Source organism: Pituophis catenifer, unplaced genomic scaffold, assembly GCF_029215685.1.
Source record: "Pituophis catenifer annectens isolate HBS135680 unplaced genomic scaffold, rPitCat1.0.hap2 SCAF_8, whole genome shotgun sequence".
NCBI classification, from domain to species: Eukaryota; Metazoa; Chordata; class Lepidosauria; order Squamata; family Colubridae; genus Pituophis; species Pituophis catenifer.
The window spans coordinates 69,938,162-69,960,754 of record NW_027256888.1 but is presented as its reverse complement, the minus strand read 5'-3'; the positions used below and the strand labels follow the sequence as shown (position 1 = coordinate 69,960,754).

The 22,593-nt window shown below is 41.0% G+C and overlaps 1 protein-coding gene across 1 annotated transcript in view; it reads right to left on the bottom strand.

The window, feature by feature from the left end:
- The window catches only part of LOC139320730 (broad substrate specificity ATP-binding cassette transporter ABCG2-like), a 38,770-nt gene extending 26,868 nt beyond the window's left edge, over positions 1-11,902 (bottom strand). Inside the window, exons 1-5 of the mRNA XM_070949164.1 lie at positions 11,848-11,902; positions 11,492-11,663; positions 5,744-5,803; positions 3,341-3,455; positions 1,086-1,238 (exon numbers count right to left, since the gene is read on the bottom strand). Coding sequence (XP_070805265.1) covers positions 1,086-1,238; positions 3,341-3,455; positions 5,744-5,803; positions 11,492-11,663; positions 11,848-11,902 — 555 coding nt within the window. The remainder of the gene's footprint in view (positions 1-1,085; positions 1,239-3,340; positions 3,456-5,743; positions 5,804-11,491; positions 11,664-11,847) is intronic.
- Between the last annotated feature and the right edge of the window lie 10,691 nt (positions 11,903-22,593).

Sequence of the window (22,593 nt, the reverse complement as noted above, 5' to 3'; positions counted from 1 at the left end):
ACAGCCTCGTCTATATGCACCCCCATTTCTGTTGCTCTGCTTGCACTCACTGGCCCCTCCTTCTCTTTCATGCTCTTTTCCCTCAGATCGCTAGAGATCTCTCCAAAGAACAGTTCATTTGCATCCCATCCCATAATCTCATGCCCTATTGCAGTGATGGCTAACCTTTTTGCCGTCGCATGACAAAAGCAGGGGGAGCGCAGGGGGGTCCCGCGTGTGTGTGCCCACACCCATAATGCAATGCACCCCCCATACATGTGCGCACGACCCCCCTGCACTCCCCCCACTTTTGGCACACAATGGCATAGTGGGCCAGGTGGGCCCATTTTTCGACCTCCCTAGGCTCCAGAGGCTTTCTTGGAGCCTGGAGAGGGCGAAAACAGCCTTCCCCCCCCCACCCCTGGAGGCCCTCCGGAGGCCAGAAACGGCCCGTTTCCCATCTTCCGGTGGGACCGGAAGGCTCGAAAATCAGCTGGCGGGTATGTGCATGCGTGCTGGAGCTGAGCTAGGGAAATGCTTGCGTGCCTACAGATATGTCTCTGCGTGCCACCTATGGCATGCGTCTCATAGGTTCGCCATCACAGCCCTACTGCATTCTCACTTAACCTTATTTTCTTGGTTTTTAACTAGTTAAGTCCAGTTTTGCCACCAAAACACAGTCAGCCTGTGCTATTTTCACGTGGATCCAAGAACGGAAGCAATGCGGATGAGAGGATCCACAACTGCTCATTTTTGCAGGCCCTTCAGCTACTACATTATGTTAAACTAAGAGTGATACAGCAGCTGCAGACTATATGCTTTCTACAAGCTCAGCACAGCCCCAGCTGCAGTTCCTATAAATCTCAGGGATCGTTGTTCTTGCAAAATAGAGTAATACTAATGGGCTAAAATTTCTCTCGTGTTCTGATTAGGTCAAAGGTGGACAAACACCAAGCTGTAGCTTACATACAACCCCAGACATATTTTTGTGGATTCCAGAAACAAACCACCCTTTGTACCGTTCTTTATAGGCATAAATATTTACACCGCTAAATGTTGGTACCTCATTTGGCATTTAAAAACTATGCTAATGTATGTATAGATACCTTAGTATCTGCAACTTTGGACAAATCCAATTCCTTGAGAACCTGTTCAACCCTCTGCTTCTTTTCATATTTGCTCGTAGATAAAGGTAGCCGAAGAGCCGCTGAAAACATTAAATTTTCTCTGACTGTCAAGGTCCCCATCACGATGTCATCCTTAGAGATTAAAAAAAAAACAACTGAACATTTTCATTTGGATATTAGACTTGCTTAGACTGCTGTAGTACAATCATTATTAGACACTTAAGAGCAGTGGTGGGTTTCAAAAATTTTTACTACTGGTTCTGTGGGTGTGGCTTGGTGGGTGTGACTTAGTGGGTGTGGCATGGCTTAGTAGGCGTGGCAGGGGAAGGATACTGTAAAATCTCCATTCTCTTCCCACTCCAGGGGAAGGATACTGCAAAATCCCCATGTCCTCCCGATCAGCTGGGACTTTGGAGGCAGAGAATAGATGGGGGCGGGGCCAGTCAGAGGTGGTATTTACCGGTTTAGATTTTAGATTTTTTAGATTTTATTGAACTTCTATACCGCCCTTCTCCCAAAGGACTCAGGGCGGTGTACACCCATATTAAAATACATATAAACCACAAAATTTAAGAACAATTTAAAAACAAATATATAAAATTTGGCCTACGAAATTAAGAACTAACAAACACCCAATTTAAAAATTCCTATTAGGCCAGCCTAATAGTTCTCCGAACTATTCAAAATTTCAAAATTTCAAAAATTTTAAAAGTTCTGCTACCGTTTCTCCAGAACTGGTCAGAACCTGCTGAAACCCACCTCTGCTTAAGAGAGTATTGAGCATTCACAGCGTTCCTTTAAAAACTCTGTGGTTTCATCCCCAAACCCCCAAAATATTAACCTAAGACTGGCTATTGTTGACCTCACCCCATTCCTAAGAAGTCTGTAAGGGGCGTGCATAAGCGCACCAGCGTGCCTACCGTCCCTGTCCTAATGTTTCCTCTATTTGTATCTATTTTATGTATCCAAGCCATGCTTATACTTATTACCGAATACGTTCTTGATTAAATAAACAAACAAACAAACAAAAAACAAACCTCTCAAAGCAGAGCTAGATTTTATATATGACATGCCCCCACATACATCGGATTTTCCAAGACTTCCATCCCCCACCGCTGGTAAGTCCTCGACTTACAACCACAATTGAGCCCAAAATTTCTGTCGCTAAGTAAGACAGTTGTTAAATTAATTTTGCCCCATTTTACGACCTTTCTTGCCACTGTTGTTAGGCGAATCATGGCGGTTATGAAGTTAGTAACATTGTTGTTAAATGAATCTGGCTTGCCCTATTGACTTTGCTTGTCAGAAGACGACCAAAGATACTCACGTGACCCCAGAACACTGCAACTGTCATAAATACGAGTCAGTTGTCAAGTGTGTGGATTTTTATCATGTGATCATCTTCCTGTTTAAATGTTCAGCATCTGTATATTTTGTTTAACAATATTCTTTGTTAGATTCTACAATATAAGCATGGAGTGTTGTGTCTCAACAGTGAGGAGGTTGGGGAGGAACTTGGGCCTGTCCTGGGTGTTGGGGTGTTGGGAAAGCTCGGATGAGGGCTCTGCATCAGAGGCAGAGAGGGGGCCAAGGCCATCTGATAGTACAGATGGCCATCTTATGTACAGCCTGCGGAGTCTGACAGCAGCAAAGCAGAAGAACAGTGGGAGCCTGTTCCCAGTGTGCGCATGCACAGAGTGCCTGATAACAAGAACAATTAAGAAAACAGGGTCGACTTGGGAGTAAGGCTTGGAGATGATTGGCCCCTCCCATAAGATATAAAAGAAGAGCGAACGGGACGTGAGCTTTTGCAGGAAGCAATTAGTTCATCTGGCCGATTCAAGATTTGAAAATTCTGTTTGTGACTCTGTGCCAAGTTTGGCCTTGCCCTGCATCTGGCAATTAGCTCTCTGGCAGCATTCCACGTGAGATAGGTGGGTGTTGATAACCTTCCCCTGGAAGATTGTTTATCAAGCCTTGCAGATTCTAAATGAAAGTAATTTACAGCCGTATGAATTAAAGAAGTTTTGCGGGACTAAGATTGTGCTTTATACTTTCTAAGAAAGCCTAGGTTAGAACACAGAGGATTTTGGAACATATTCCTGAAGCAAACTATTCTATTTGGCCAATTTATAATAAATAAACAGCAGTGATTAAGAAATGAAAAGGGGTTCTATACTACAGGCTGCTGGGAAATAAAATGTGTGGATTGTACATAGCAACAAAAGGCTTACCTGTACTACATATCCAGACATGCATTTAAAATGTGTTGGCAGGCCCATGCCATCTAACAAAATATCCCCAGACAGCCCCTGGGGATCTTTCCGTGTAGATAAAATGTCCAATAGCCTAAAAGAAAAATAAAACCTATTTCAAGTAAAGTGATTTGAGACCTACATTTCAGGAATACATAATTTGCGGCTTTGCAATCCTTCGAAATCATAATTTATCTGTGCATGCACGCACAGCTGCATGTCAACGGGAGCTTTCAAAACAGCTACATAAGCAGGAGAAATATGGAGTTGTTTTTAACTGTTCAAGAATTTAATTGTTCAAAAAGTCCTGTAAATTTCTAGCTTGGACTGAAACTCTAAAACTTATGAAGGACGGTTGCAGGAACTGGGTATGTCTAGTTTAATGAAAAGAAGGACTAGGGGTGACATCATAGCAGTATTCAATATTTGAGGGGCTGCCACAAAGAAGAAGAGTCCTCCACTCCTCTGCTCTTAACAAAATACCCTATGCCACCAGACTTGAAATTCTGTGGTTAGAAAATTTAGAACTACGCCGCCGTCGTTATGACCGAAACATAGCTCATAAAATCATCTGCTACAATGTCCTACCTGTCAATGACTACTTCAGCTTCAACCACAACAATACACGAGCACGCAATAGATACAAACTTAAAGTGAACCGCTCCACACTCGATTGCAGAAAATACGACTTCAGCAACAGAGTGGTCAATGCCTGGAATGCTCTACCTGACTCTATGGTTTCTTCCCCAAACCACCAAAACTTTAACCTTAGACTGTCTACTGTTGACCTCACCCCATTCCTAAGAGGTCTGTAAGGGGCGTGCATAAGAGCACCAGCGTGCCTACCGTCCCTGTCCTAATGTTCCCTTTAATTGTATATATTTTATGTATTCAATTCATGCTTATACCTATGATGTGAATAAAGTAGGAATTATAGCAAATAAGAAATAATGTGAATAAAATAGGAATCATACAAAGTCAGATACATAAAATCAGATACACGAACTCTGAAGGACCCTCTCTATTCACATTATTATTAGAGAGAATCGTGCTTATTAGAGGCAGCTGAACCCCATTATTGGTAATATATCTTCTGAGAGGCCCTAGCTGTCATCCATCAGGAAAGCTAAGAATGGTGGATAACTGACTCTGATAAGGAGAAGAAGCTAAGCAATTACATCATAGATTTCCTCATAATTACTTGAACTATGACACTGTGTCAAACACACTGATTCTATATATCTTCTTAATAGAATCAAAACTACAGAAATACAGCTATATGGGAACATCTGAAAGGACATGCATAGGAAACAGAAAGTTACTTATTGCTTAAAGTATAGCCATAAATTTCTGCATTTAAACATTACAGCACTTAAGGAAAGTTGTAAACTATAAAGTGATGGGTTAGTAAAGTTGTAACGGTTTAATAATTAGTAAAATGATGGGGTAGTAAAATTGTGTAGCCAAAATGATTTTATTAACTAGCATGTAATGGTTTGGTAATTAGTAAAGTAAGTAATGTAAGTATAATGTATTTATAATGTAACCATATATGGAAGCCGGAAGGGCTCATAGAACTCCTTGTCTTGAAAACATATAAAAACCGTGAAATCATAGCTCCTTTTTGTTCAGATTTGCGAGAACCAAACACTGCACTGAACCTTTGCGCAAATAAAATGCATCTGTCTGACCCAGGAATGTTTTCCAGTCTTTCATTTCTATAACACTTATATATATATTATCTAATATGTACTCGACAAAATAAATAAATAAATAAATAAATAAGAGGGGCTCAAGTAATTTTATTTTATTTTATTTTAAATAAATAAAATTAATAAGAGGGGCTCAAACTATTGTTCAAAGCACCTGAGGGCAGGACAAGAAGCAACAGATGGAAACTAATCAAGAAGAGAAGCTACCGAGAACTAAGAACAATTTTTCTGACATTTAGAACAATTAATCAATGGAACAACTTGCCTCCAGAAGTTGTGGATGCTCCAATACTGGAGGTTTTTAAGAAGAGATTGGCCAACCATTTGTCTGAAATGGTATTGGGTTTCCTGCCTGAGCAGGGAGATGGACTAGAACAGGGGTCTCCAACCTTGGCGACTTTAAGCCTGGAGGACTTCAACTCCCAGAATTCCTCAGCCAGCTCCAGGCTTAAAGTTGCCATGGTTGGAGACCCCTGGACTAGAAGACCTCGAAGGTCCCTTCCAACTCTATTATTCTGTTATTCTTAGAAAGGTGCCATTTCCCCCCAATTAATAAATATATCCTTGGTGATTGCTGGGACTCACTCAGTGACTGTGACTGTACTAAGTTGCAATATACATTTAATTGGGTCATAAAATAGGGCTTTTGTTCCATTATTTTAACACTTACGAAGATTTGCCACAGCCAGTGGGTCCTAGAATTGCATTAAGACCAGGTTTCATGACACCACTGTAAAATAAAATTAGTTTGTTACTCTGGAGATGTTTACTGTATATATACAGTATATTACTAACTACACATTTTGCTTTGTTATCTTAGATTCACAGGCAGATAACATGTGATTATTAGCTATACGTTTCTCATCATTGGAACTGATTACCTTCATCGGTTTCAAAGCTGCTTCTAAATACCTACTGAGTGGTTCTTCAGCATCATTAATGGCACTAAATCACTAAAGGCAGGACAAGAAGCCTTGGTGGCGCAGCGGACTAAAGTGCTGTTAAGTAGCACTAGCTGCCTGCAATTACTGCAAGTTCAAATCTCACCAGACTCAAGGTTGACTCAGCCTTCCATCCTTTCAAGGTAGGTAAAATGAGGACCCGGATTGTGGGGGCAATAAGCTGACTTTGTATAAAAAAGAACACCGCTTGGGGGGGGGCGAAAGCCCTACTAAGCAGGTATATACAAAAGTATGAAGGCTATTGCTTAGCGCATTGTAAGCCGCCCTGAGTCTCCGGAGAAGGGCGGCATATAAATCAAACCAATAAATAAATAAATAAATAAATAAATAAATAAATAAATAAATAAATAAATAAGAAACAACAGATGGAAATTAATCAAGGAGAAAAGTAATCTAGAACTAAGGAGAAATTTCCTCATAGTTAGAATAATTAATCCATGGAACAACTTGCCTCCAGAAAGTGTAGATGCGCCAGAACAGATTGGACAATCATTTTTCTGAAATGGTATAGGCAGAGGTGAAATCCAAAATTTTTTACTACTACTACTGGGCGTGGTGTGGTGTGGCTTGGGCATGACAGGAGAAGGATACTGCAAAATCCCCATTCCCTCCCCACTCTGGGGCCAGCCAGAGGTGGCATTTGCCAGTTCTCCGAACTGCTCAAAATTTCCACTACAGGTTCTCCAGAACCTGTCAGAACCTGTTGGATTTCACCCCTGGGTATAGGGTTTCCTGCCTGAGCAGGGGGTTGGACTAGAAGACCTCCAAGGTCCCTTCCAACTCTGTTATTCTTTTATTCTGTGATCCATGTATGGAGATGACACAGAACCCTAAAGTTCAAACAGTACTTGGGCACTTACTAATTTTGGTTGGACGTTAAAAGCCTAGATCAGCAGTTTGGTTTGGGTTAAGATAGTGAAGATGGAATTGTGCACTGCTTCATAGCCATCAAAGGTTCGAGCAAAACAATCCCGTCAAGCTTTTTAGGATGTTATAGAGCTCTTTCCTTCATTTTTAAGAGCAAAATGAAACTGATAGGAAGCATCAGAAGATACCTCTGCACATGTAAAGCACCTATCATTGCAGATCTGAGATGACAGGGTGTTGGGAAGCATGTGGAAGCTTTAGGGAGGAAAAATGAAGCAAACTGGATACTTCACTTTACTACGAGGGACCGTGTGGCTTAACTGAAGCAACCTCAAGGGGATTTTTCACTCAGACCTATCGATTGCAAGTGTCAGAAATGATAAAAGAGGATTTGGCATTGCTTCCTGGAGTGCCTCACTGTGGTGGCACAAAGCCACACTGCGCTGTCTATCTCACCTGAAGACTACATCCTACAACATCAGGGGGAAAGGAATTACCCTAAACAACTGTCCAGGGGTGGGCTTCAAAATTTTTAGCAAGGCTTTCTCTGCCCAGTTGCTGGGTGGGCATGGCCATGGTTAAGGTGACCAGATTTTAACATTGGTAAAGAGGGACATTGTGGGCGTGGCTTATTTTGTGGGCGTGGCTAGCTGGTCATGTGACCGGGTGGCCATGGCTATGTGTATAGGGTAAGGTGAACAGATTTTAACATTGGTAAGAGGGACACCATTGTGGGCGTGGCTTATTGTGTGGGCGTGGCTTGGAGGCCATGTGACTGGGTGGGCGTGGCTAGCTGGTCATGTGACCGGGTGGCCATGGCTATGTGTATAGGGACTACTCAGAGGGCTGGAAAGTCATTTCTGACAGGTCCTCACACTTTTGACTGGTCCTCACACTTATGACCATCCTCACATTTATGCCCGTGCAGCATTCTTAACAACCATGTCACTCATTTCACAACTGCTTCTCTTCACCATGGTGACAAGATAGGGCAAAAACGTAAAATGTGAGGACAGTCGTAAGTTCGAGGACTGGTCAAAAGTGTGAGGACCAGTCAAAAATAACTTTTTCAGCCCTCTGAGTAGTCCATATGCACAAAAGGACTAACCAGAGGGCTGAAAAAAGTCATTTCTGACAGGTCCTCGCACTTTTGACTGGTCCTCACACTTATGACCATCCTCATATTTATGCCCATGCAGCATTCTTAACAACCATGTCACTCATTTCACAACTGCTTCTCTTCACCATGATGACAAGATAGGGCAAAAATGTAAAATGTGAGGACAGTCATAAGTTCGAGGACTGGTCAAAAGTGTGAGGACCAGTCAAAAATAACTTTTTCAGCCCTCTGAGTAGTCCATATGCATTAAAGGATTACAGCAATAGAGAGGGATGAAGGAATGGAAATTAGAGTAGGAGTGAGGGTAAGAGAGGGAGGAAGAGAGGAGGAGAAGGAGAAAGAAAGAGGAAGTAGGGAGGAGAAAAAGAGGGTGGGGGGAAGAGAAAGTAAGAAGGAAAGAAAAGAGAGAGGTGGTAGGTTTGAGGAGAAAGATTGCTGTACAATAAAAAAGATGAAAGGGAAGAAAGCCAACCCCAAGCAAATATAAAGATATTAAGATAAAGAATGAATTGTTAAACTTTAAAGAATAAAAGAGAACAAATATGAATAAATAGCAATAATTAGAAACACACATACAAACATACAATGTATTTTCTTTGAACAGAATATTTGGCTGGTTCACAAATTTAAACAGCGTTTAGTCATTTCAATTAAATTTACAATTTCTATATTTCCTTTTTGCCATATTTATTCCTCATCTATTTTTTAAAAAAACCAATATTACCCTTCATCCTCATCTCTAATCTTAATCAAATTCAATTTTTCCCTTCTATTCTATATTATACCCCTTCCCATTGTCATCTATTTTTATATCCATCCTCACATTGTTTAATTATGTAATTATGTAATACAGTTGTTTAATACAAATTCAACATTTTAATATAAATCAATTAGTTATAAAACTATCTTTTTTGTATATTAATCAATATGAACATGAATATTCCAATTATTTCCATGCAATCCAATTTCTTACAAATCAATTAATTATATTTACCAATAATAATAAACCAAATAATTTCTCCCATATATTCCTCCGAACCACAACTTAACCATTTCTGCTTTCAACACAATATACAATTAATAGTATCTCAATTATTACAATTCCCTAGTTAAATACAGCTTTTTTTCCTTTGTGTTTTAAAATCTTGAACTCTCCTCCTAAATTTCCCATTGTTTGCAGTTTTTCACCTACCTTTTTTGGGGAGGAAAAATAAAAATAAAAATAAATCTCTCTCTGCCTCATTTTGTCACGCTGCACCAAAGACCCTGGTTTCGGTTTCGTTTCTGAAGCTTAGCTAGGGGAAAAAAAAAACTGCTTTACACTGATTGCCTGTAGGGCGGCCCTTTGAAGCCCCGGGCAAGAGTTTAAACAGTTTTTTTTTCTTCTAGCCATCAGCTGGGGCTCAAGAAAAATCGGGACTTTTTTGAAACGCCGCGGGACGCGGGACAAATTGCTCAAAAGCGGGACTGTCCCGCCAAAAGCGGGACGTCTGGTCACCTTAGCCATGGTGGGCTTGGCCTAGTCGGCCTCCAGCACCACAGAGGAGAGGTGGGTGTTTCTGCCCTCACCAGGCTCCAGAGACTTTCCTTGAGCTTACAGGAGGGCAAAAATGGCCTCCCCAGGTTTCGGAGGCCCTCTGGAGGCCAGAAGCAGGCCCGTTTCCAGCTTCCAGAGGGCCTCCGAAGCCTGGGAGGCCATTTTTCCTGAATTTCCAGTAGGCCCGTTTTTCACCCTCCCCAAGCCTCCATGCGCACCCTGCACTTACCTGCATCCAAAATGGGCTGTGTGGGGACTCCTGGGAGGGGAGGGGAGGGGTGGACGGAGTCAGCCAGGAGTGGGATTTGGGGGTTCTCTGAACTGCACAGAATCTTAGCTAGAGGTTCTCCCGAACCCCTGCGGACCCCCAGCAGCCCACCCCAACAACTGGGGTGCAACTGTTCTTGAAACTCAAACTAGTTCTAGAGCACGAGTATCAAATGTGCAGCATCACGTTGCCGTTATGTAATATATTGTGACGTTTTTTCCCCCTTTGCGGAGCTGGGGAATGACACATCCAGCCCACAGGCCGCCAGTTTGACACTCCTGTTCTAGATGAATGAGAAATGTGCCATGATATTGTGATGAATCTGAAAGATACTGAGAATTAAAAGGACTAATGGAGCTAAGGATACTCTTTCTCAAATTCTTTTTGTGTGCGTGCAGATAAACACACACATCAGGGGTAAAATCTACTTACCTTCCTTACCGGTGCAGAAGTGCACGCACCATGCACATGTGCTCGTTTCACTCATGTGCGTGCGTATCACATGCGCACGCACACCTTCTGAGCATGCGCGAAACCTTCTGTGCATGCGCAGAAGGTAAAAAAACATTACTTCCTGGTTAAAACTGGGAAGTAATGACACCCGGGCAGCGATCGCTACCGGATCGCCAAACCACAGGGAAAAATGGCTTCCGGATTGGGAGATCCAGTCCAATCCGGGAGCATTTCACCCCTGACACATATACACACAGCCCTGGGGATAAACAATGACAAGATGACACTCTCTTCTATAGACCAGATAATATTATTCCAAATTAAAAAGCTGTACGAAAAAATGTTCCAACCAATTTTAATTTGGCAATGGTAATCATTTCTCAAAATTCAGATGCATAAAGGAATAAACCAGGACTGCATTCTGGCTCCTCTCCTTTTTAATCATTCTTTGAAGTATATAGTTTCTGGTTTGATTAAAAGTGAGTTACATGGCAACAGATCAACAGCTCTATTGTGTCCGTGACATTAAAAAGGCTGGACAAATAATAAACATTCAAAAAGTTCAATAATAATAATAATAATATTAAAAGGCTTGGCACAAATAGTACATTTTTAAAGGCAACAATAAACCACAATTGAATCGGATTTTAAGGAGGGGAGGGGCTACATGTATGTGTTCATGAATTTTTTGTTTGCAGAAATGGCTGGCCATTGTTTACTTTTCGAATGTCTTTCAAATACCCAGGGAGGCTTATAGCCAGATGTGTCTGCACAATGTGCTCAAAACTGTCAAGATGGCAGCCACAATGGTATGGTGTGATGGAAGCTCTGCCCCAATAAAGCAGGAGGAGCTTCCATCGTACCGTTGTAGCTGCCATTTTGGAATTCCATGGTGTTCCCCCATCCAGTGGTGAAATTCAGCTGGTTCTATCCAGCTCAGGTGAACCAGTAGCGCTGGCGGCGGGAGCTCTGCCCACCCACCCGGACGTCATCATGTCCCTTTTTTGACCCTCTGCGCATGCACAGAAGGCTCTGAACATGTGTGGAAGAGGTGCACACAAGCGCTCACTTGTGAACTGGTAGCGAAGGTAAGTGAATTTCGCCCCCGCCCCCATCCAAATCCTAACCAAGCCTGACCCTGTTTAGCTTCCCAGTCCAGACAAATTTAACCCACTGCACCCCACTAAAACCCCTCCTCAGTTAAAACTTACCTGACATTGAACAAAATGTTTTTCTTAATTTCTTTTCGAAAGCCCAGGTAACCCGTCTTGAATTTCACAAAATAGGAAACATTGTAAAAGGTCACGGTACTCCCTTCTATAGTCATCTTGCTTGAGAAAGTAACCCTTCTCTTCGATATGTCAACTATGCTTTTGTCAGGATCTTGAAAAAAAACAGAAGGAATGATTGGAAACACCATGGCAGATCTGAAGAGAAGAAGCTGGCGGAAGTAATAATTGGCTATCGGATATACACTATGGAATAATACACGTCTCATGCTAAAATAGGGTTGAATGAACCATGGCTTACCATCATAAAAACGATTAGATATTTGTATCTGGGTAACCGTATCGCCTTTGAAAAATGGCCTCCAACGAAAGCCTTAATGCAATATTGTACATCTTCGTTTTAAAAGAAAATATAATGAAAGTGCTTGTGGGAGGTTGTATGTGGCTAACAGCCCATCCATACCATAAAACAAACAATACCTTAATGGCTGGAAATACCCAGCGCATTAAACCCAAATCAAACATCTATGGGTCAGTTCAGTTCTTGAAGAAAAACCTATCTGAATGACATCCTTATGTTTGCAAGTACTTGGATATTTCTTTTATAATTCTGTGGCACCTCACCTTATGCAAATGTGACATGGGAGAATTAGATGATCAAGAACCAGGCACAACAAGAGTTTTCAATTATTCAGGAAGCCTTTGTACACGTATCAAATATTATTTATTTATATTTCTGTACAGGTAGTCCCTGGCTTACAACAGTTCATTTCCCTGATCGTTCGAAGTTACAACGGCACTGAAAAAAGTGACTTACAACCATTTTTTTTACACTTATGATGATTGTAGGATCCTTACGTGATCAAAATTCAGACTTTTGGCAACTGACTCATATTTATGACAGTTGTAGTGTCCCGGGGGGGGTCATGTGATCCCCTTTTGCGGCCTTCTGACAAGCAAAGTCAATGGAGTCAAAAGTCAATGGCAAAGCTCACTTAACACGTGTCTCGCTTAGTAACAATTGTGGCTCAATTGTGGTCGTAACTTGAGGACTAACTGTATACAGTTTTGGAACACAGAGGCTTGTGTTAGCAAGCAACGAGCAAAAAGCAATAAAATATTCACATCCCTGTTAAAGAATGGCTCTTCCTGAAGGTGAGCTCATTACTAAAATATTACATGGTTTGCCCTTCTGTCCCTAACTGATAAGGCTGGCCATTAACTACACAGAACTATATAGCTAATTAATCTGCCATAGAAAAGGGGAGGAAACCCTGAGTCAACTCCTGGCCTGGTAAAACCCCTTGATAAGACTAGCCTTCCAGGAATTTTAGGTTAAGGATGTGAAGCTCAAGAATGAGAGGCCCAAAGAGGGAACATCTAAGAACAGAAGTGAAGCAAAATGAAGTGTTTTTTTTTCCTCTCAACAAAATGGAGTTGCTCTGGCAAAAACTAGCTATACCAGTCCTACAGTGTATTATCAGTTAATATGAATGAATATAAACTGTGTTTCCCCAAAAAGAAGACCCTGTCTTATATTTTTTTTGAACCCCAAAATAAGCCCTTGGCCTTATTTTGGGGGAGGTCTTATTATTTTGGGGCGCATGGAGGAAACCAGAGGAAATGGCGGGGACTGGCTGCACATGCATTTAAATATTTTGGGGGAGGGCTTATTTTCGGGCGGGGGTTATTTTAGGGCATGCGCTCAAAAGCCCGATTGGGCTTATTATCGGGGGATGTCTTATTTTCAGGGAAACAGGATATATGTGTGTGTGTGTGTGTGTGTGTGTGTGTGTGTGTGTGTATGTATATGTGTGTGTGTGTATTCATATTATATATTAATTCATATTATAATTAATATGAATTAATAATAAAAATTGCCACTCAATGCATGCACAGATTTCAGGCAGAGGAAAAAAACATGCCCTGACTAGATGGCTCAGTGGCTAAGACACTGAGCTCGTCAATCAGAAATGTCGGCAGTTCGGCGGTTCGAACCCCTAGTACAGGTCTCCTGCGTGAACAGGGGGTTGGACTAGATGACCTCCAACTCTGTTCCTGTTACAGCCCAGCTCCAGATGGGTCAGTGGTCTATGAAGACCATCTGCTAAACCTAGTGAGCGAGCTCAGCCATATTCTCAGCTCTCAGTATATAAATGGATCATAAACTAATTGAACTCACCACCCAACGCGCTGAGGGATTACACAAATCAAATGAGCCTAAAAGCACAGAACACAGTTTTGCATCTTGTAGGACGGACCTGCCTTTACAAATCAAAAAAAAAAAAGTACCTCAAAATGAACTTTTAAGAGTACAGCAACAATAACGGTGGCCACCAGAGTCATCATCATCATCATCATCATCATCATCATCATCATTATTATTATTATTATATTTAATCTTTAGTAAGATTCACAGCCTTTGAGGCTGGTTAATAGCTCAGCAGCTCGAGTCCTAACCAAGGACCTAGGAACTGTTAAGGTATCGTCGGAGGATGTAAGCTGTTCCAATTAAGGTGGTTTGTTGTAGAGTCAAAATGTTCAAGTCCGGTAAATTTAGAATTTCTAAATAGCAGGGTAGCCCTTTGGGTATTGCTCCAAGGGCTCCAATTACAATCAGGACAGCACACGATTTCTTTTTCCACAGTCGCTCAACTTCAATTTGCAAGTCCTGGTACTTTGTGATTTTTTTCTTGCTGCTTATCTTCAATCCGTGCATCACCAGATATTGCAATGTCAATGAACCATACTTTTTTCAACTATTGTTATGTCAGGTGTATTGTGGACCAAGTGCCTGTCAGTCTGAATCCTAAAGTCCCACAATAATAATAATTAATAAGTAATAAGTAATTAATAATAATAATAATAATAATAATAATAATAATAATAATAATAATAATAATAATAATAATAAAAAGTACCGGGACATACAAATTAAAGTTGAGCGACTGTGGAAAAAGAAATTGTGTGTTGTCCCGATTGTAATTGGAGCCCTCGGAGCAATACCCAAAGGGCTACCCCGCTATTTAGAAATTCTAAAATTGCGGGACTTGAACATTTTGACTCTACAAAAAACCACCTTACTCGGAACAGCTTACATCCTCTGACGATACCTTAACAGTTCCTAGGTCCTTGGTTAGGACTCGAGCTGCTGAGCTATTAACCAGCCTCAAAGGCTGTGAATCTCACTAAAGATTAACTTCTTCTTCCTACTATTATTATTATTATTATTATTATTATTATTATTATTATTATTATTATTATTATTATTATTATTATTATTATTATTATTATTCCTCCTGAACCTATAGCAACTTTTGAAGCTGTGTGGGCTTCAACTCCCAAGCCTGGGAATTCTGGGCGTTGAAGAAGTCCCAACACAGGTTTTAAAGTTGCCAAAGTTGAGAAAAGGGAGAAGAAGCAAAGAGATATAGACAAACTGTAACTTGGGGAAGGCCGGGGGGGGGGGTAAAAAAGGCGGGATCGGCGTACAGGGAACGTTTTTCTCCATCTCATTCATATCATCATCTAGTTGCCGTCCAGATGAAGGAAACCCGGCCAAAGGCACCAGATTGCAGGAGGCTGGGCTTATCTGGCAGCAATCCCGAAACCGACTCCTGGCCCTTCGCCTCCTACGGTTAAGCCTCCTGGCCGCCCTCCCTCTTGCTTTTACCGGGACGTTTAAGAAGCGACTGACGGGAGGCGGAGAGGCGCTCCGAGCGAAGGCGGGCCGCGGAATGGAGCCCCGCCGAGCCTTGCCGGGGAAGGCGAGAGATGCAGCCGCCTGGTGCTACCCAGGCTCGGTAACGGTTGCCCCCGTGGCTGCGTTCCAGCGGCGGCCCCTCCCTCCGTGCAGCCTTCCTCCGAAGGCTGGGCGAAGCCGAGCACCGGAAGCGCAGCGCTCATGTTAATTCATCATGAATGTGAATTAATGAACCATCAATGTTAATGCAGCCCAGGATTGCAGTCGGTTTTTTGTGGGTAAGTGGGGGGCAGCTGCAATGTGCTGCCAAATGCGACCCTAAGCTGCATTAACAGAGGGATAGAATCGAGACCAAAGAAGTGATGCTACCGCTTTTTATAGCATCGCCTGAGTTGTAATAAAGTAACAACTAAGACCGCACTTTTCTTTTCTTTTTTTAAGAATAGAATAGAATTCTTTATTGGCCAAAGGTGATTGGACACACAAGGAATCTGTCTTTGGTGGATATGCTCTCAGTGTACATAAAAGAAACATTCCTCAAGAATCATAAGGTACAACACTTAATGATAGACATAGGGTACAAATAAGCAATCAAATCATATTAGGAAACAGTCAATATAAACCGTAAGGATACCAGCAACAAGGGTACAGTCATACAGTCATAAGTGGGAGGAGATGGGTGATAGGAAAGATGAGAAGATTAATAGTAGAGCAGACTTAGTAAGTAGTTTGACGGTGTTTTATTTATTTATTTATTGGTTCGATTGATATGCCGCCCTTTTCCGGAGACTCAGGGCGGCTTACAATGCGTTAAGCAATAGCCTTCATACTTTTGTATATACCTGCTTAGTAGGGCTTTCGGGGCCCCCCAAGCGGTGTTTTTTTTATACAAAGTCAGTTTATTGCCCCCACAAACCGGGTCCTCATTTTACCTACCTCGAAAGGATGGAAGGCTGAGTCAACCTTGAGCCTGGTGAGATTTGAATTTGCAGTTATTGCAGGCAGCTGGTGTTACTTAACAGTGCTTTAGTTTGCTGTGCCACCAAGGCGTTGAGGGAATTATTTGTTTAGCAGAGATGGAGTAGTGCAGAGGTGGGTTTCAGCAGGTTCTGACCAGTTCTGGAGAACCAGTAGCGGAAATTTTGAGTAGTTCGGAGAACAGGTAGTAAAAATTGTGACTGGCCCCACCCCAATCTATTCTCTGCCTCCCAAGTCCCAGCTGATCGGGAGGAAATGGGGATTTTGCAGTAATCTTCCCCTGGATTGGGGACGGAATGGAGATTTTACAGTATCCTTCCCCTGGAGTGAGGTGGGAACGGAGATTTTACAGCATCATTCCCCTGCCATGCCCACCAAGCCATGCCACGCCCACCAAGCCACACCCACAGAACCGGTAGTAAATTTTTTTGAAACCCATTACCGGAGTAGTGTATCCAGTTTCGGTCACTGCAATATGGGGGAAAAAATGTTGAGACCTTGGAAAGAGTGCAGAGAAGAGCAACAAAGAAGATTTTGGATGGGTGGGCACTGAAGGCTAAAACATACAAAGAACTTTTGCAGGAATTGGATATGTCTAGTCTAGTGAAAAGAAGAACTAGGAGTGACATGATAGCAAGAACTAGGGTGACAAGATAGCGGTGTTCCAATATTTGAGGGGCTGCCACAAAGAAGGGGGGGGAGGTCAACCCATTTCCCAAAGCACCAGAAGGCAAGACAAGAAGTAATGGATGGAAACTGAACAAAGAGAGAAGCAACCTGGAACTAAGGAGAAATTTCCTGACAGTAAGAACTATCAACCAATGGAACAGCTGGCCTTCAGAAGTTGTGAGTGCTCCAACACTAGAGGCTTTTAAGAAGAGACCAGACAGCCATTTATCTGAAATGTTATGGGGGTAATGGGATTGGACTAGATGACCTCTGAGGTCCCTTCCAACTTTGTTGTTCTGGTGTGGCAGTGCCAAATGTGTGTGGAAGGTGTGTAGCAATGGTGAAAGACTACTTGGGATGCGCAGAGCTCTGAGTGTTAATGGGGTTGGGATGCCCAGAAGCAGAAGGAGTTAAACCTTTATCCCCCATAATTTTAGATCTTGACAACATGGAATATCAGTGAGGTTTTTTTTTTTTCATTAGGTCAAGTGAAAATGAATTCAAGGCCAAGTGAATGCAACCCTCATTCCAGGTCTGTAAATCTATAGTAGTGTTGTCTTTTTATTATAATAAGATACTGCAATCTTCTTTTTCCAGAATCCAGTGTTCAGTGTTGTTCAGGGATTCCAGTGCTCTTCATCTAACCCAGGGGTGCCCAAATCTGGCAGTTTTAAGATTTGTGGACTTCAACTCCCAGAATTCTCCAGCCAGCTAAGTTATGCTGGCTGGAGAATTCTGGGAGTTGAAGTCCACAAGTCTTAAAGCTGCCAAGTTTGAAGACCTCTCTCATCTAACCGATAAGCTCCAAATGTTTGGTATGAAAAACCACATCGCATCAATATCTTTAAATCTTTTTTTTTTTAAATAAAATGTTTTATTGTTTCCAAGGTAACAGAAAAAGAAGAAAAAGACACAAAGATACATATATTATCAAAACAAGGCATAACAGGTGCTTAAAAAATCAATGAAAAAATACAACAGGAAAAAACTAAAATGTAGAATATATCTGTAGTTTTGACTTGCTAACTGGTCCTTTGTACTGTTTAAAATTACAACAGACTTTTTAAAAAAGCTACTTAAGAGCCATCCTTGAGGTTCTGACTGCAGCCCTCCCTCACTTGATTGCATTTCAAGTGGTTGGCAAAACGGCTTGCAGCTTCCTCTGGTCACGTGACAACGATTCGTGAGGTATTTTTGTGGGTTTCCAGCAAAAAATGTCTATTGGATAAACAGGATTCATTTAAGAACCATGTGATTCACTTAACAACTCTGTAATTTGTTACATAACCATGGTAACTTGCTTTACAACCATGGTAAAAATGGCTGTAAAATCTGGTCCTATCCCATAATACATCAACATAGTACGCAGAGGTCTTCAAACTTGGCAGCTTTAAGACTTGTGGACTTCAACTCCCAAAATTCCGCAGACAGCATAGCTGGCTGGAGAATTCTGGGAGTTGAAGTCCACAAATCTTAAAGCTGCCAAGTTTGAAGATCTACCTGTAGCACAGGGTCCATTGTGGTTGTAAATCAAGGATTACCTGTAATATGTTGTTACAAAAGTAAGCCCGAATAAACTTGCTATTTATGAGTGGGTTGCCTATAAACATAGACTTTGTATGGATAAATATAATGAATAGTATTGAGGTAGTCCTCAACTTACAACCACAATTGAGCCCAAAATTTCCATTATTAAGCAAGGCACTTTTTAAATAAGTTTTGCTCCATTTTAGGACCTGTTCTTCCACAGCTGTTAAGCATATCAATGCAATGATTTTGCTTAACGACTTATTAAGTGAAGCATGCAGTCATTACATTCGTGAACGTGGTTCCCCCCCCTCGTTGACTTTGCTTATCAGAAGGTTGCAGAAGGAGATCACATGATCCCTGGACACTGCAACAAGCGCCCAAATTTTGATCACATGACTGGGGATGCTGCAATGCTCCTAAGTGTGGAAACTAGTCGTAAGTCACTTTTTTCAGTGCTGCTGTAACTTTGAACGGTCACTAAACGAATGGTTTGTAAATTGAGGTCTACCTGTATGGAATTTATTTGTACAAAATACAATAGGTTAGAAAAAGCATGGTAGTTACACACACACTTGCATAGTGATTGCATTAGAACAGGGCTGTGAAACTCCCAGCCCGCGGGCCAGATGCATCACGTACTGGCCACGCTCACTCCCGGTTTAGCGAAGGGGGGGAAAGTCCCGATATGTCACATGACGACGCCATGATGACGTGAGTTTGATACCCCTGCATTAGATAGTTATATATAGAATTGTAACTGTTTGCTATTGTAACGACATATTATACATTAATATCTTTAAATCTTCTTACTCTTTCTAATGCCTTGTAACAAACTTTATAACATTAAATCATATCAGGACAACGACTGCATAACCTTTTATCAGTTCATACTTCTAGCCAGTGGTGGGATTCAAGTAATTTAACAACCGGTTCTCTGTCCTAATGATTTCTTCCAATAACCAGTTTGCCAAACTGCTCAGAAAGTTAACAACCAGTTCTCCCAAAACTGCTTCTAGCCAAATGGAGCTGCTGGCCAACTTTTTCTAAACCTTTTCTTCTGGGTCCAATAAACATTAAAAATCATATTATAATAACAAGGAACCTGGTTAATAACTTAAGACAAGTTAACTATTGATTATTAATATAGAATATTCCATCTCTCCTTTGCAGAGTTTTTACAAACAACCAATATCAATCATAATAATATATTTGTCTAAAGAACTATAGATCTGGAAATTGTAAAGTACATTTTTCAATAATAATAATATTACAAGAGTTGTAGACCTGGTAATAAGTCCGGACCAGACTATGAAATCAAAAGAAGCTTTAATCAAATCGCCTTTCTGTAGCTTAGGCAATCCAAATGCTTTTTGCAATAATAATCTCCAGTTGGTTGAAAAGTTTTGTTGGCAATAAGTTGAACTAAAGTGCAGTGTTATTAATCCATGAACTTTTATATGTACATAGATACGTGAGCTTTGTAAAATAGAATTAGCCCAAAGGTATAAAATTCACGAAGAATCAACATCATACTTCTTTATATGCCTAGTAGCCTTCAGTATTGGAAATACAACTGAATTTTGGCCAGAAGAAAGAACCAAGATACTGCCAAAGTATTAAAAAGTTAACATAGTCATATAGTTTTCATTTCCTCAGCTTTAAATTCCACAAAGAAAATAGAAGGGAAAACAAATACTTAGTGATAAAACCGAAGATTGAGGAAGTTAAAATTTCCATTATCATGTAAAACTCATCAATGGCACAATTAGGTTTGTCCTTCCCAAATGCTAAAAATCCACTAAAGGTAGTAACAAAGGAATCCGTATATATCTCAGTCTTAAAGCAATGTTCATTTTTAACATTTATCTTTACCTATCTATGAAGTCATTTTTAATTATCACTTTATATCAATGTTGATGTGAGGCAGGGGCATGTGTCAGGGCTGTCAATAACGTCAGAAAGTGATTTATTATATGGATCACAAGACCCAGTTTGGAGTAGTAGTTAAGGCATCATGTTAGAAATCTGAGTTCTAGTCTCATGCTGGACATCAAGCCAGCTGGGTGACCTTGGGCCAGTCACTTTCTCTCAGCCCTGGGAAGAAGACAATAGCAAATCACTTCTGAAGAAATCTTGTCAAGAAAACTGTTGACTTCTCTAGGCAGTCTCTGAGAACTGGACAAGTTCGAACAAAAGAAAAAAAATGCATCGTATATGTTAAAAAGGGGGACAGCTTCGATCAACCATTTGTGCCTTATATTGACATCGGTGTTGGACACCCTTAATATGTTTTGATATAAAGCAGGGATTCCTTAACTTTTTGTTACCAAAAGGTTAAAATGCAGTGCTTTTCTATTCATAGGAGGTCCCAACTATCACTGTTTTAAATTTAAGGTCTGGTAATTCAATCTCTGGCTTCCAAAAAGGTCATGAGAAAAAAATACTCCATGAAGTAAGCTTAAATGCAACAGTGCACTGGAATAAAACGTGTATGCTGTGCCTATAGATAATATATCATTTGAATTGGAAACCACCTATTATCCCAACATACTATGCACATTTTTATATCAAGGTTTTCCCATATATTCACAGGTTTTCAGTGTGTAGAGGGATAATTCTCATTCTATGCATTGCACACAAAGTACAATCCATAACAATGGATTGAAAATGTTTTGCAGCCTGTAAATAACAAACAAAAATGTCATGTTTCCATTCTTGTGTGGCAACTAATAAAATTTGAAGCAAAATTTGACAGAAAAATAGTGTTTAGCGTGTTTGCAATTTTTGTTACCTTTTATGCCTTATTTTATATGTTCTACTTTGTGGATTGTATCCTCTAGGCTTTATTTACTAAGAGCAGGGGTGGGATTGAAAAATTTTAGCAACCAGTTCTCTGCCCAGTTGCTGGGTGGGTGTGACCATGGGGTGTGGCCTACTTAGCCCATGGGGTGGGGGGGCTTTTCACCCTCCCCAGGCTCCAAAGGCTTTTGTTGAGCCTCCGGGAGGGCGTAAACAGCCTCCCCTGGGCTCCGGTAGCCCTCTGGAGGCCGGAAATGGGCCCGTTTCCAGACTTCCGGAACTTCAGAGAGGCCCATTTTTCACCCTCCCAGAGCCTCTGCACAGGCCCTGCACTTACCTCGCATCCAAAACGGACCACATGGAGACTCCTGGGAGGGGAGGGGCAGGCAGGGGCAGCCAGTCCTTGCAACTACCAGTTCGGCAAACCAGATATAAAATTAGCATCCGGTTCACCCAAACTGGTCCGAACCGGTTGAATCACACCCCTGACTAAGACTTACTTGATCTGGATCACTGATCTGTAATAAAGAATTGGATTGGTATGGTTTGAATTGGACTGGTTATTTAAGCAACGTTTTGTGCAATTGTAGAGCAGTATGGAGTTAGCACTGAAGAAAATATATGGCAGTCATTAGGAAAACATGAATGCAGGAAAACAGGAAGGTGTAAGAAAGATACTCAAGATTGCCTTGCCTAGAGTCTCTCTGATGTAAGAGAGAACAAAGAACTGCTGTTCAAGCTTTCGGGATTGTTATAGTCTAAATCAAGCTACATCTTATCTGTACATTGCCCAAAGTCAATGAGGGAGATGGGCAATTCCAAAATTTGATAAATAAAAATAAGTAATAATAAACACTATCAATAAAGTTTTAGTATTTCTTGTGGTATCGTCACTAGTCCTGGTTTATCTCCAATGGCTTGGTTACACTTCATGATTATACTTCAGACCATGAATCGCTTACTATCCTGTTTGTTGAGAAATATGATTAATCTGGAATTAAGCATTTCAGAACCATTTAGTATCTGGAAAAGAATTAAACACACACAGTGGTACCTTGTTACTCAACTGCTTTGAAACTCATAGAATTTGGTACTCAATGCATTTTGACATGAACATTTTGTTCTGGTACTCATCATTTGTTTGGTACTCAACACACAAGCTAGAAGTTGTTGCTGTCAGCTGCCTTACTGGGAAAAATTTGTTTGGTACTCATTATTTTTGGTACCCATCATGCCTCCTGAAACCAATTAACAATGAGTACCAAGATATATATTTGATTATTTGAAAAATAACCTGAAAACCTATTTTTAAATGGTAGCATTTCCCTTCTAGGAATTATTTATGTTTGAATCAAGGATTAATTTTATTTGTGACATGATTGATTTTATTGCTATTTATTGATGG